At 39.3% G+C, this 11235-nt stretch overlaps 1 protein-coding gene across 1 annotated transcript; it reads left to right on the top strand.

The window, feature by feature from the left end:
* The first annotated feature begins 117 nt into the window (after positions 1-117).
* Positions 118-11057, top strand: tmem248 (transmembrane protein 248). Its single transcript, XM_088321092.1, has 7 exons — positions 118-394; positions 844-1002; positions 4008-4296; positions 4384-4534; positions 5515-5698; positions 6856-6999; positions 8974-11057. The coding sequence occupies exons 1-7, from the start codon at positions 392-394 to the stop codon at positions 8992-8994; spliced, it is 951 nt and encodes a 316-aa protein (XP_088177218.1). The 5' UTR covers positions 118-391; the 3' UTR covers positions 8995-11057.
* The last annotated feature ends 178 nt before the right edge of the window (positions 11058-11235 follow it).

The following is an 11235-nucleotide window of genomic DNA, read 5'->3' as shown; positions in this document are numbered from 1 at the left end:
GAATTTGTAAAAGAAAAATGTTGAATCAATGTATGCATCTTTACAAATCAAAGCTTTTTGTTGTGCAACATTTTGTGGCCTGACTGGTGACGTCAGGAGCGCTCGATTTGAGAGACGCGCAGTGCGGATAGGCGGAGCGACTGTCAATGATACAGTCTATGACGTAAACTACGGACAGACTCTCAACAATGGGACGTAGTGCTTTTGGGGTTGTCTCCTTTTACCACCGACTAATGTTTTTTCGCGTTGTATACCGGGGCGAGTAGCCTATCTCCGGGAAGGGCTAACGACTTGCACCGCGGTGGGAGGGGCGGGCGAGCTAGCATCGGAGCTAGGCTAGGCCAAACAGCTGCCTTTTGGTTTCTAGCGATTCCCGTGCCCTCCCGAAAACATGGTGAGTGTCATACAATTGAGCAAGTAACTGATTAGTGCAAAAAGTTGATATCTTAGTTTTTTTCTGAGCCATTGACCTAAGGCCTGACAAAGCTAACTGATAGCCTAGCACAAGAGGGTTGACAGGACGCACCTCAACTACATCAAACGCGGAACGACGTGGATCCAACATGTCACCTTTTATTTTTGTATATTCGGTAACTTTGATCGTCCCAAATAATACATCTAAAACATTTATATTCATTGCTAAATGCTGTACCACATAAAGTATTGTAAAACTCGGTCTCTTACTTTGTATGAGCTTCGGGGCAGTTTGTCGTTGTTATTACCGTAATGCTGCTTGATGTAATAGTATTTAAAGTATTAGAACCTTTTTCATAATAGAAACTCATTTTTTTCTGGCACAGTATAGGAAACTGAGACATACAAACAGATATGTTTCTGTTGCAGGTGTTTCTGTTAAACCCTCTTGAGAACTTGAGAAGCTACATCAACAACCGCCCGCCACTGGTCATCTTTATGATCAGTGTCAGTGCTTTGGCCATCGCCTTTCTCACTATTGGCTACTTCTTCAAGATCAAGGAGATAAAGTCTCCCGAGATGACAGAGGTGGGTCTCGTTTTGTCGTTCTAGAGTTGGTTGTAGTCAGGTAAAGTAACATTAATTTGAAAAGTCCTTATTCACGAAAAGTTTCTAAGTGCTGCACACACAACCATTAGAACATAGCCTAATCCAGGGGTGTCAAACTTGCGGCCCGGGGGCCAGATCAGGCCCGCTAAGGGATTGAATCCGGCCCGCGAGACAACGCTCAGTGAAGCGCAAGAGAAAAACGAGCTGTAGGTTGAAATATGTCCACTTGATGTTGCCAAAGCCAGGTGCCTCTCACAAAGACAGTGGACTTGTATTTCTCTCTCTCTCTCTCGCTCTTTTTTTCCCTTCCCTTTTTCTCTCTCTCGCTGTCTCTCTCTTTCACTTTCTGTGTGTCTCTTTGTCTCTTTCTTTGTTTCTCTTTGTCTCTTTCTCTCTCTCTTTGTCTTTTTACCTTATTTTGCTCTCTCTTCCATTTTTCCTTCTCTCTCTTGTCTCTCTTTCTCTCTCTCTTGCTTTCCCATTCTCTCCTTCTCCCATTCTCTCTTTCTCTCCTTCTTTTTTCTCTCCTCTCTTTCTATTTCTCTTTGGATATTTCTCTCTCTCTCTCTTTCTTTCCCCCTCACTCATTATTTGTCTTTATCTCTTGATTCTCACGTTTCACGTTCTCTCTCTCTTTTTTCTCTTTTTCTCTCTCTCTCTCCCTTTCTCTCTTTCTTTGTCCCACCCTCTTTTTCTCTCCTTCGCTTTGTCTTATTTCTTTCTCTCTTTCTTTCTCTCTAATCTACTAGTCCGGCCCCCGAGGGAATGTTTGTTCTATCCTGTGGCCCCCGAGGTAAATTGAGTTTGACACCCCTGGCCTAATCTGAAACCTATATGAGGGCAAGGTAAAACTAAAAATTTACTCTGAGGAAAGGGTCGCACACGAAGTAATCCCCCTTCCAGGATGACCAGGCTGCATTGGATGTTGCAAGGGCATCTACAGACAATACACAGTCAACATCAACAATAAACATAAGTGGTATCTGAAATCATGCAAAATGTCCCGTTAACAGTAACCGCAAGCTTCCTGTCTGAAAAAGTCAATGCAGCAGATTCTAGATCACCGTTTCTCAACTGTTGGGTCAGTGCCCAAAAATGCATCGCGGACCCGTTTTCAGTGGGTCGCGACCTTTGCCCTGGCAAGAAGATGCTAATATGGAAAGAGCAGATGGTCAATTACACTTCCTAACTGTAGATGGCGATAATGCCATGCCCAATCTCTTCTACCTGTTCAGTCAATCGGTGTGTTTGAGAAGGACCACATCTCACTTTATTGTGATTTTGTTGGTTTTACTTCCCTTTTCTGCTCTTACTTATGGATCCCAAGAAAGCCAGTGATAAAGTGAAGGAAACATGGAAAACATTAATAAATCAAAATTGTATACGAGTGTCTGCCATTGAAGCGCTGCCGGAAGGTACAGTAAATGGTTTAAAAATGTACACACCTAAATATTTTAATTTATTTTATAATGGGTTATTTTAAATAAGTTTTAGGGGGTTGCCTGTATGCTTAAATGCTTATGTAGGCGAATATGCATTTGTTTATACAGAACTTGAAGTCGTTTTGGTTTTGCTGGGTATTTTGATTTTTGAAAAAAAAATATATTCTACTATCTGTCTAACTGCACAATCCTTTCGTTAGATAATTTTGACAAGTGGATTTTTCTTTTATTGATTTGGGTCGCAGCTTGTCATTAAGGTGCAGTGTTTCCCGTAGGATTTTAGGAGACTGTGGTGGGAAGGTCTCTGATCCTCAGGGTAGGGTGTGTGTGTATATTTTCAAGCCTGGTGTATCTCTTTAGGGCATTTGAGAACACTAAATGCAATGTAAATTGCTGTATATTAACATAACAGGTTGGTATCATCCTTAAGAGCACACAAAGGCATATCAGGAATATTTGAAATGTAATCTTATGTCAACAAGCCATGACACAAACGCATTAATTCATTCACACACTCATTCTGTCTAATGTTAATTCACTCACTACTGACACACTTTGAACCCTGCCATTGAACATTTATTCTTTCTTGGCTTTGTAAAGAAAATTTCCATAGCTCTTCCAAAATTAAACACTACAGGGAGGCAGCAATGTGTTATCCTTGCAAGTCTGTTCCTGAGGTCGGATTTGACCTATAAGATAAATACATTTATTGAAAAGAAATTAAAGTGGGAAGTGCTTTTGAAGCCCACATTTGTACCCTCCTTTACTTGATAATTATGCACCTTACATTCACATCAAATATTATGCATATTTGGCACACCTGCCAGCACCTCTAGTCATGCCCTTATCCTGTTCATTGTGGAGAAGTCCCTCTCACAGTTGACACTGGAGACTGGAATGACCAGAGCAACTCCTGCCAAGTGGCTCAGCAATGGGTAGATTTGTCCCCATTTATCACATTCATACTTTGCGATTATTTCCTTTTTCAGTCCTTCCCTTTATCGCTGTTGTTCTTGGGATCCATGTTAAAAAGCAATGCAAAAGCACAAACCAGGAAAAAATAACTTCGAAAATGACAAACCCCTCATTGACGGTCCGGATAGAGGTGGCACTAAAGCTAAGCTAACTCGCGCCGCTGAGTGCATCCCGGCTCCACTCAGCTTCACTCGTTACGCGCCAAATCTCATTTGATTAGACTATTTGCGGCTATTTTGACAAGGCTAAATCCGGTTTGGCACCGAATTCCGTTTCGAGAATCAAAACATTTTTTGCGCACATTTTTTTGGTCGAACTCCGATTTGGTTGAGCATTGAGGCAGTTGAGGACCGGGGTACCTCTGTGTTATATATTATTTTGGGTGGGGGCAAACAAGATTGGCGACCACCACAGTCACGTTCATTGGTGGGAAACACTGTGGTGAATTGAGGGTCCTCAAGTCGGACCAGTTGAGAACCAGCGCTCTTGAAGTTGTCTTGCATCAGGTCCAGGGGACAATCCAATGGCCAACTCTGCCATAAATCATTCATCTTATTTCCCCTATAGGACTGGAACACGTTCCTGCTGCGCTATAATGAGCTAGACTTCTGCGTGTCAGAAAATGAGACTATCAAGCATGGTCTCAATGAATCTACCACACCCGAAAGCCTGGCAGCAACCAGTGGACAGTCACGCCCTAGCACCTTGGCGCCACTCTTCTCTGAAGATTCAGGCTTTGTCAATATCTCAGTGCCCATCACTCTCACCCTAGACCCTCAGCGGCCTTTTGGCGGCTACACACGCAACATCACCCACTTGTATGCCACTGTTTTGGGACAACAGGTTGGCCTGTCTGGTAAGATAATCAATTTTCTCAGAGCAGCTGCTATGACTTTGTTAGGGGTTTTGTACCCAATTATTTCACCGATGGTTTGTTTCTCAGGCCGGGAATCCCATGAAGAGATCAATATCACGTTCACGCTTCCCGTCTCCTGGAATGCAGATGACTGCATTTTGCATGGCCACTGTGAGCAGGTTGTATTCAGCACATGCATGACCATCACGGCAGCCAGCAACATCTTTCCAGTTACAGTGTGAGTTTTCTTTTATTACGGTATATAAAACGATATGAAAAAATTTGTGTGTCCAAGAGTGGTCATTACTTTGCTGGAAAATAAAGTAAAGGGATTCTGATCTACTGAGTGCATTTCGGTAGTTGATAAAGCCAAGAATATCAAGACTTTGTGAACATGTACACAGATGGGGCAAAAAAAAAAACAACACGCTGGTGTAAAAGGATTTGGGGTGGCAGTGCCAGGAAAAGAACTGGGCATAGGCAAGACAACAAATGATGCACTTGGGGTGTACAGTGCAGAGATTGTGGTAGTGTGGGTGGAAATAAAAGCTCATAGAAAGATGGTAATATTGTCAGATTCTGAATCAGTTCTTGAAATTATTACATCATTCCAATCCAACAGTAGACGAGGCATTCTAATCCAGGTTCAAAACATACTTAAAATAATACAAAGAAAGAAGGTGGATGCAGATCCCGTTCTGTAGGTTGCCAGCACATGTAGGGGCTCAAGGGAATGAGAGGGTACACAAGTTGGCAAACGGGCACTGTGCAAAATGGTTGAAATGCAAGTAAGTATTAGTAAGGCAGAAACTTAATTTTTAATTTAAAGGAGAATTGATCAGAAATGGCAGCACATGAAGGACATTGAGCTTAAAAGACGACACCTGTACCAAATTCAACCAAATGTTATGACAGTAAGAGTTGATGGCAAAAACAGAAAAGTGGAGACTGATGACAAGACTAAGAATCGGACATATTGCCTTAATTTCTTTTTTTTAATTGATAGGGAATGCTCCACAGTGATGAATGCCAACCGCCATTAGACTTGAAGAACATATAAAGAGTAAATTAGTTTGTGTCTGATTATAATTTATGTTGTCTCGAGCATACTTGAAACGTTTCATTACACCTAAAACACTACTACAAGAAATTAGCAGCGGTTCCCTGACCAAAAATTGATATCTTATCTATGGACATGTATCGTTTTCCTGATCACAGCCAGCCGCCACACTGCACGCCTGAAACGTATACCAATGCCACCTCCTGGTACAAAGTGTTCACCACCGTGCGGGATTCGGACACCAAGTACAGCCAGGACTACAACCCTTTTTGGTGCTACAAGGGTGCCGTAGGCAAGGTGTACCACGCCCTCAACCCCAAGCTCACTGTCATTGTACCCGAGGTGAGTCATTGTCGGTTAACACAATTGCTCCTCTGTCTTTTGTGTTGCGCTCCTGCAGAAAACTGGATAGATGAAAACAGGATCAATGTTTCCACTAAGAATTGTTATGTCTGCTCATTATACTACAGTCATACCTCTTTATACAAGCACCTCTAAACACGAGTATTTCGATATGCAAGTTATTTTCGATCAAAAATCTTGCGCATTATACGTAAGAAATTCCAGTTCACGAGCAGTCTCAGGCTACCACTAGACTGCTTGCCACACTTGACTGCTACAGGCAAAAAAATGTTCGTGTGTACACAGTAACTTTCATTTTAAGTGTTCAGTACGTGCTTACGTATCATGGAGTCTCTCGATCTCATATCTGTCAAGCTCCACCAATTGTTCCTCTTATTAATGATTGTAAATCCTCCCCAAGCGATAATAAACCTTACAAGCACAACGTGGCGCCTATTTACCCACAGCAAGATAGACTTTTTAGGATACCACGACATGGCAATCAATGATGACGTTGTCGTTTGTTACTAGTGACGTCGACGTTTTGGATTATAGCCGAATTGGGCAAGACGAGTTCAGTCGTTTAAAAATAAAGTCCTGCATGAAAACTTGTTATACAGCGTAACACAATGTGAAATGATCAAAAAAATATAAAATATGGTGTAACCTTACGGCGCTCATAATAAACTCTCATTTTATTTTGTTAATATCTTATCGTTTTACTGTATTTTTTTGTAATTACTATATGAATGTGTTTTAGTGATCAGGAAGATCTGTTTTACTGGTATCTAGGAATCACTTGTATGCCTTTGGGAGGCCTGAAGCAGACACATTAGTTTTCAATTATGTCACATTGGGAAAAAAACACTTGTTACATGAGCAATTCAAGCTACGAGCTCGATCCTGGAATGAATTAAAACCGTAAGAAGAGGTTGAACTATACAAGCAATTCAAATGTTCTTTACCAAAGAGTAAATATGCTTAGTCAGTAATTTCTTAAAAATGATAATAAAGATTATAAAAATGCTTCTCTTTTGAATCATCCTCATTAAGGTACTGTGAGCAAACTAGACTAACAAAGCTCTGCACAGTAAAATATCAACAGTATTGTTAAGTAGAGTAAAAAAAAAAAAAAACCCTTCTTTTTTTCTTACCAGGATGATCGATCTCTCATTAACCTGCACCTTATGCACACCAGCTACTTCCTTTTTGTCATGGTCATCACCATGTTCTGCTACGCTGTGATCAAGGGAAGGCCTGGCAAAGTACGGCAAAACAGCCCTGATTACTTTCCTGAAAAGGTAGGTTCTGAGAGTAGAGAACCGTCCTGATGATATTCTGTGCCGTTTGCCGCTTTACATGTATTTGCTGCCAACTTACCAGTTCATCACTGCTTTTTGATTTTTTTTAATCCCCCGCTACTTTGCGCTTCATACTTCACGGCCTCAGTACAGGACTAACAAGCTCAGAAACTGTTTCTCACTCAGGGCCATCACCATCCTAAACAAGCGCGCAAGACTGAAAAAATATATATGTTTCCAGTCGTAGTAAGAAATAGGTGTCGTGTGTGTATCACTGTATCTATAGAAGGTATACATATCTTCGACTTATTTAGGAATTTTGTTGCTGCTAGATGTTATTGCATTATTGTTATTATGCACTCGGGCCAGTTTCCAAGTAGTTCCTTGTAAATATTTTTGCCTATTTATCCTGATATTCTTTCCTTCTTTATTTTATTTTTATGACGTGTTTATCCCGCAATGCTATGTCTAATTTTGTTGTAAACAATGTTCACTATGCAATCGATGACAATTTAATATTTTCCGAGCTTAGCTTTTCTTGTGTATTGAATATTATTTACTTTTTATATATTTACAAGTATTTAAGTTTACATCTACGTTTTTAACACTTTTTCCACCTCTGAAAACACACATTTTATTTAATTTTAACATTGCGGGGTCAGGCTGGCGGCGCTACCTTCGGATTTCGCATTTTGCAGGGGTGTCCCGTCCCCATTAATTGTGAAAAAGAGGGATTAAAGCAGACACGTCAGACATACAGCGCATGGACCGGATTTGGCCCGTAGGATTGTTTAACCGGGCCTGCCTCAAATTTTTTGATATGTCAAAAAAGGAAGAAAATCTCCAGGTCATTTTTATCAAAAGTATATAAAAAAAAAGAAGCAAGTGTCTAGGTCTTTTCTTTCAAAAGTTCTCATTTTTTCTTCTTTTAAATAAATGCAAATCAAATGCTTTTTCCAGTTGCTAGAAGGGCAGTATTGAGTTTGTATAGTGCGGCGAGTTGGTTCAGGTGTAAAACTGCATTCTCTCAACTGTTAAAATAAACCAAACATGAAAATCTTTTTTCTCCATTGTTTGGGATTAAACTTGTTGTATTTAGAAAAGATCCCTTGTGATGGGTGATTATAATGTGTTACTGATCCGGCCCACCTGAGAATAGAATGTCTAGATCCAGCCCCAGAGACAAACTAAGATAGACAACCCGGGATTAAAGTATTTACATTTAACAGTGTTTTGTATAGACTTGAGATGTTGTTCTTGGAGTAATGTTATTTTGCTTACCACCAACTAGGGCAGCTCGATTCTAAAAAAAAAAAAACATTGGCCAGATGGCTGTTTATTATCAGCATGATGATTTGATCATAATTAACATGAATCTTGAAAATTGACATTTCCAGAGTGAAGCTTGATAAGAAGTTTTTTTTGTATACTGGTTACTACTTGACCCCACTAGGATAGCTTTTTTTCCTCTCATGGTAATGACTAATCCTGCTGTTTCCCTCACATAAATTAAAAACAAATATATTTGGGCAAATTTAACATTAAAAGCCTCATTCTCTTTATCCGTGTATACGTATTACAGTGTCGGGCCTTTCAGAGCAAACGCATTTTCTAGGTCTACCCACAATAACACAACTTGAGACAGAGACGTTTACTCTGGACCATGGGAAAGTGTACATTAAAATGAGAAGTGGCCGTCCGACCAATGTTTTTCGCAATGGTTAATAGTTGTACCAGATTATCCATACGAGGCACTATGTATTGTGTGCAAGAAATTTTATTTTAATTGTGTGTTTTTTGTCAACTTGGTCTTGAATTTGATTTCAAAAGGCATTAAAAAGTCTTTAAACGTATTGAATTTAACTTGCTTTAGGCTGTAGGAACCATGTGTTAGAAATGAGTGTATTTGTAACTGCACATCTGAATAACACTATAGTCTTACTTTTCTGGACTTTATCTCCGGTTCTCTTGCAGGTGGCACTTTCAGATGGATAAATGGATAGAAGATCCCACAAAGTAACGTGACAATTTTAAAAGAGAAAACACCAAGAGACAACATATCGTGTTGCTAGGTAGAATCTCAAGAATGATTTTGAAACTTTCCTTGCAATGACGACATAATGGTCCAACCAAAGATACAAGTGCCTGTCATCCTAGGTGTAAATATGACGTGTTGAGATCTCCATCACCGCCACATTTTTGTTTATTGTTTTTTTTTTTTTTTTTTTTTTTTTTTTTTTGAGCGTTCGTTCGGATTACTGCTCATTTACACCTTGTCCTCCGGTGCCATAACCGGACACTGTGGTAAAAGGAGCACGTCACTTCAGAAAGAAGCGAAAAAGGAAACCCTGAACCCTGAACAGAACACCAAGCCTTTTTCTTTCTTCCCTGCAGTTTGCATGTCACTTCTTTGTCTGTGGAATGCATAGACTGCTGACGTTAGCGTTAGCAGTAAACGTTGATGCTGATGCCCACCTTTGTATCGGCACATATGCAAAAATTTTAAGAAAAGACAGAATTATCCACCCTAATTGGCAGGATTAAACCTGTTTATATTCCTGCGTCATCTCATGCCGGTAATGTTTTATCGGGAACGATGATTGATTAGTTCCCAGTTCAAAATGTAAAATGCTTTCAGTGGCGTTGAAGGTCTGTGTTCCTGCACGTTTTATTTCACACATTCAATGTCATTGGCGCCGATAAACATGATAGCTCCTATTTCAGTTTACCGGTCAATAGGTTGGCAATTGTTGAGTTAATTCAAAGGAAATTATTTTGTGGTAAACTTATATGCTATTTAGCACTACTATTTGTGATTGGAGAGGATACTAATTATTTTGGAGTAGCGTATCTAACTAGAATGGAAACCTATTTTTCTTTCCATGTATTGGTCATTTAATGTTCCATTTCCTAATCAACATTAACATGTGTGGATGTTGGCAATGGAAACGTGGCAACATTTTACCAGACGATTTTTTTCACTACAAAAATGATACATCTGCATTTGGCTTCATGTTTTCTGTTGCCCTTTGTTGTCTTTTTAAAATTCCCCCAAAATAATTGGTCAGTGTTAAGGTGTTCATTGGGAGGCTAGCACAGTGGTTTGCCAGCAAAATTACGCCCAGTTTGGGGTTTTGTTTTCCTTTGTGTTTGAGTTTTGACACAAAAAGATGAACTTGCCTTACCTACGACGAATGAAGTTTGCGCTCTTTGTCGTTTTCGTGGGAAATCCTTGGATGAACATTCATGTCAATCTTCAAATTATTTCATGTTTTGAATGGCTTTTTGTTGTCTGGATACATGGCGCACCTTGTAGATTTGTTGCACATTTTGTTTTTATTTTTTATTCTTTCAGTTCTAACTCTGCACCAAAAAAAAAAAATCATTGTATTATTCTATTTATGATTAAAGTAATTTATTTTTGTCTATTATGGTAGTGTGCAAAAGGAGCAAGTGTTTGATTCTCCTAAATAAACATTTGACAATCACTTATCATAAATGCTGAATTTGTTATCATTAACTGTATTTTTTTCACATATATGACAAAATCTGTTCCTAGGTCCTGTTTTACTTAACATTAAACATTTAATGAAACCGATGTAGGTCATCACTATTTTTTTTTCAATACAGGTTGTCACAGGCTAAGGCAAGTGGCATTGACATTTTCAAATTAAGATTATTTTTTTTCCCCCTTTATATTTTTCATTCATTAACAACAAAAATGAGTTCATTTTTTATGTATGGTTCAAGTCACTGTCCACATGCAATATGAAAGCTATGTTAAATTCCCCAATTGTTTTATCTGCTGCTGTTTTGGTCAGCAACTGTACTAGAACTGCACTTGTTTCTTTTCATTTATTTTCAATTCGTTTTGCGTGCTCAGACCTTGCAGGTGAACAGGAAACCAAGTGTGTGCCTTCTGCACTAATCCAGCTGCATCCCGCTCGTGTATACAGAATATCTTAAATTGTCATTTAAATGAATGATCAGAGTGAGTGACCGGTTAATATGCATATGAACTGTTGTAAATACATATGTAAATTAAAGTCTAAATCATCCTTGTGCTTTGAGTTATTTTAGCAGATGAAACAAAAACAATATTTTATCATGCATTAGCTTCCTTTTTTCCAACTAGTGATTGTTCTATTCAAACTAGAGCCTGAAATTACTTGGGAGACAACATTAATTGGTTCTGAATTGGGGATCGCGAAGAGAAATTGCCGTGTGGCAGAGGAT

Source organism: Urocampus carinirostris, chromosome 17, assembly GCF_059441175.1.
Source record: "Urocampus carinirostris isolate Australia breed hairy pipefish chromosome 17, RoL_Ucar_1.0, whole genome shotgun sequence".
Classification (NCBI taxonomy): Eukaryota; Metazoa; Chordata; class Actinopteri; order Syngnathiformes; family Syngnathidae; genus Urocampus; species Urocampus carinirostris.
Note: the sequence above shows the minus strand (reverse complement) of the source record. Positions and strands in the feature narration are given on the sequence as shown.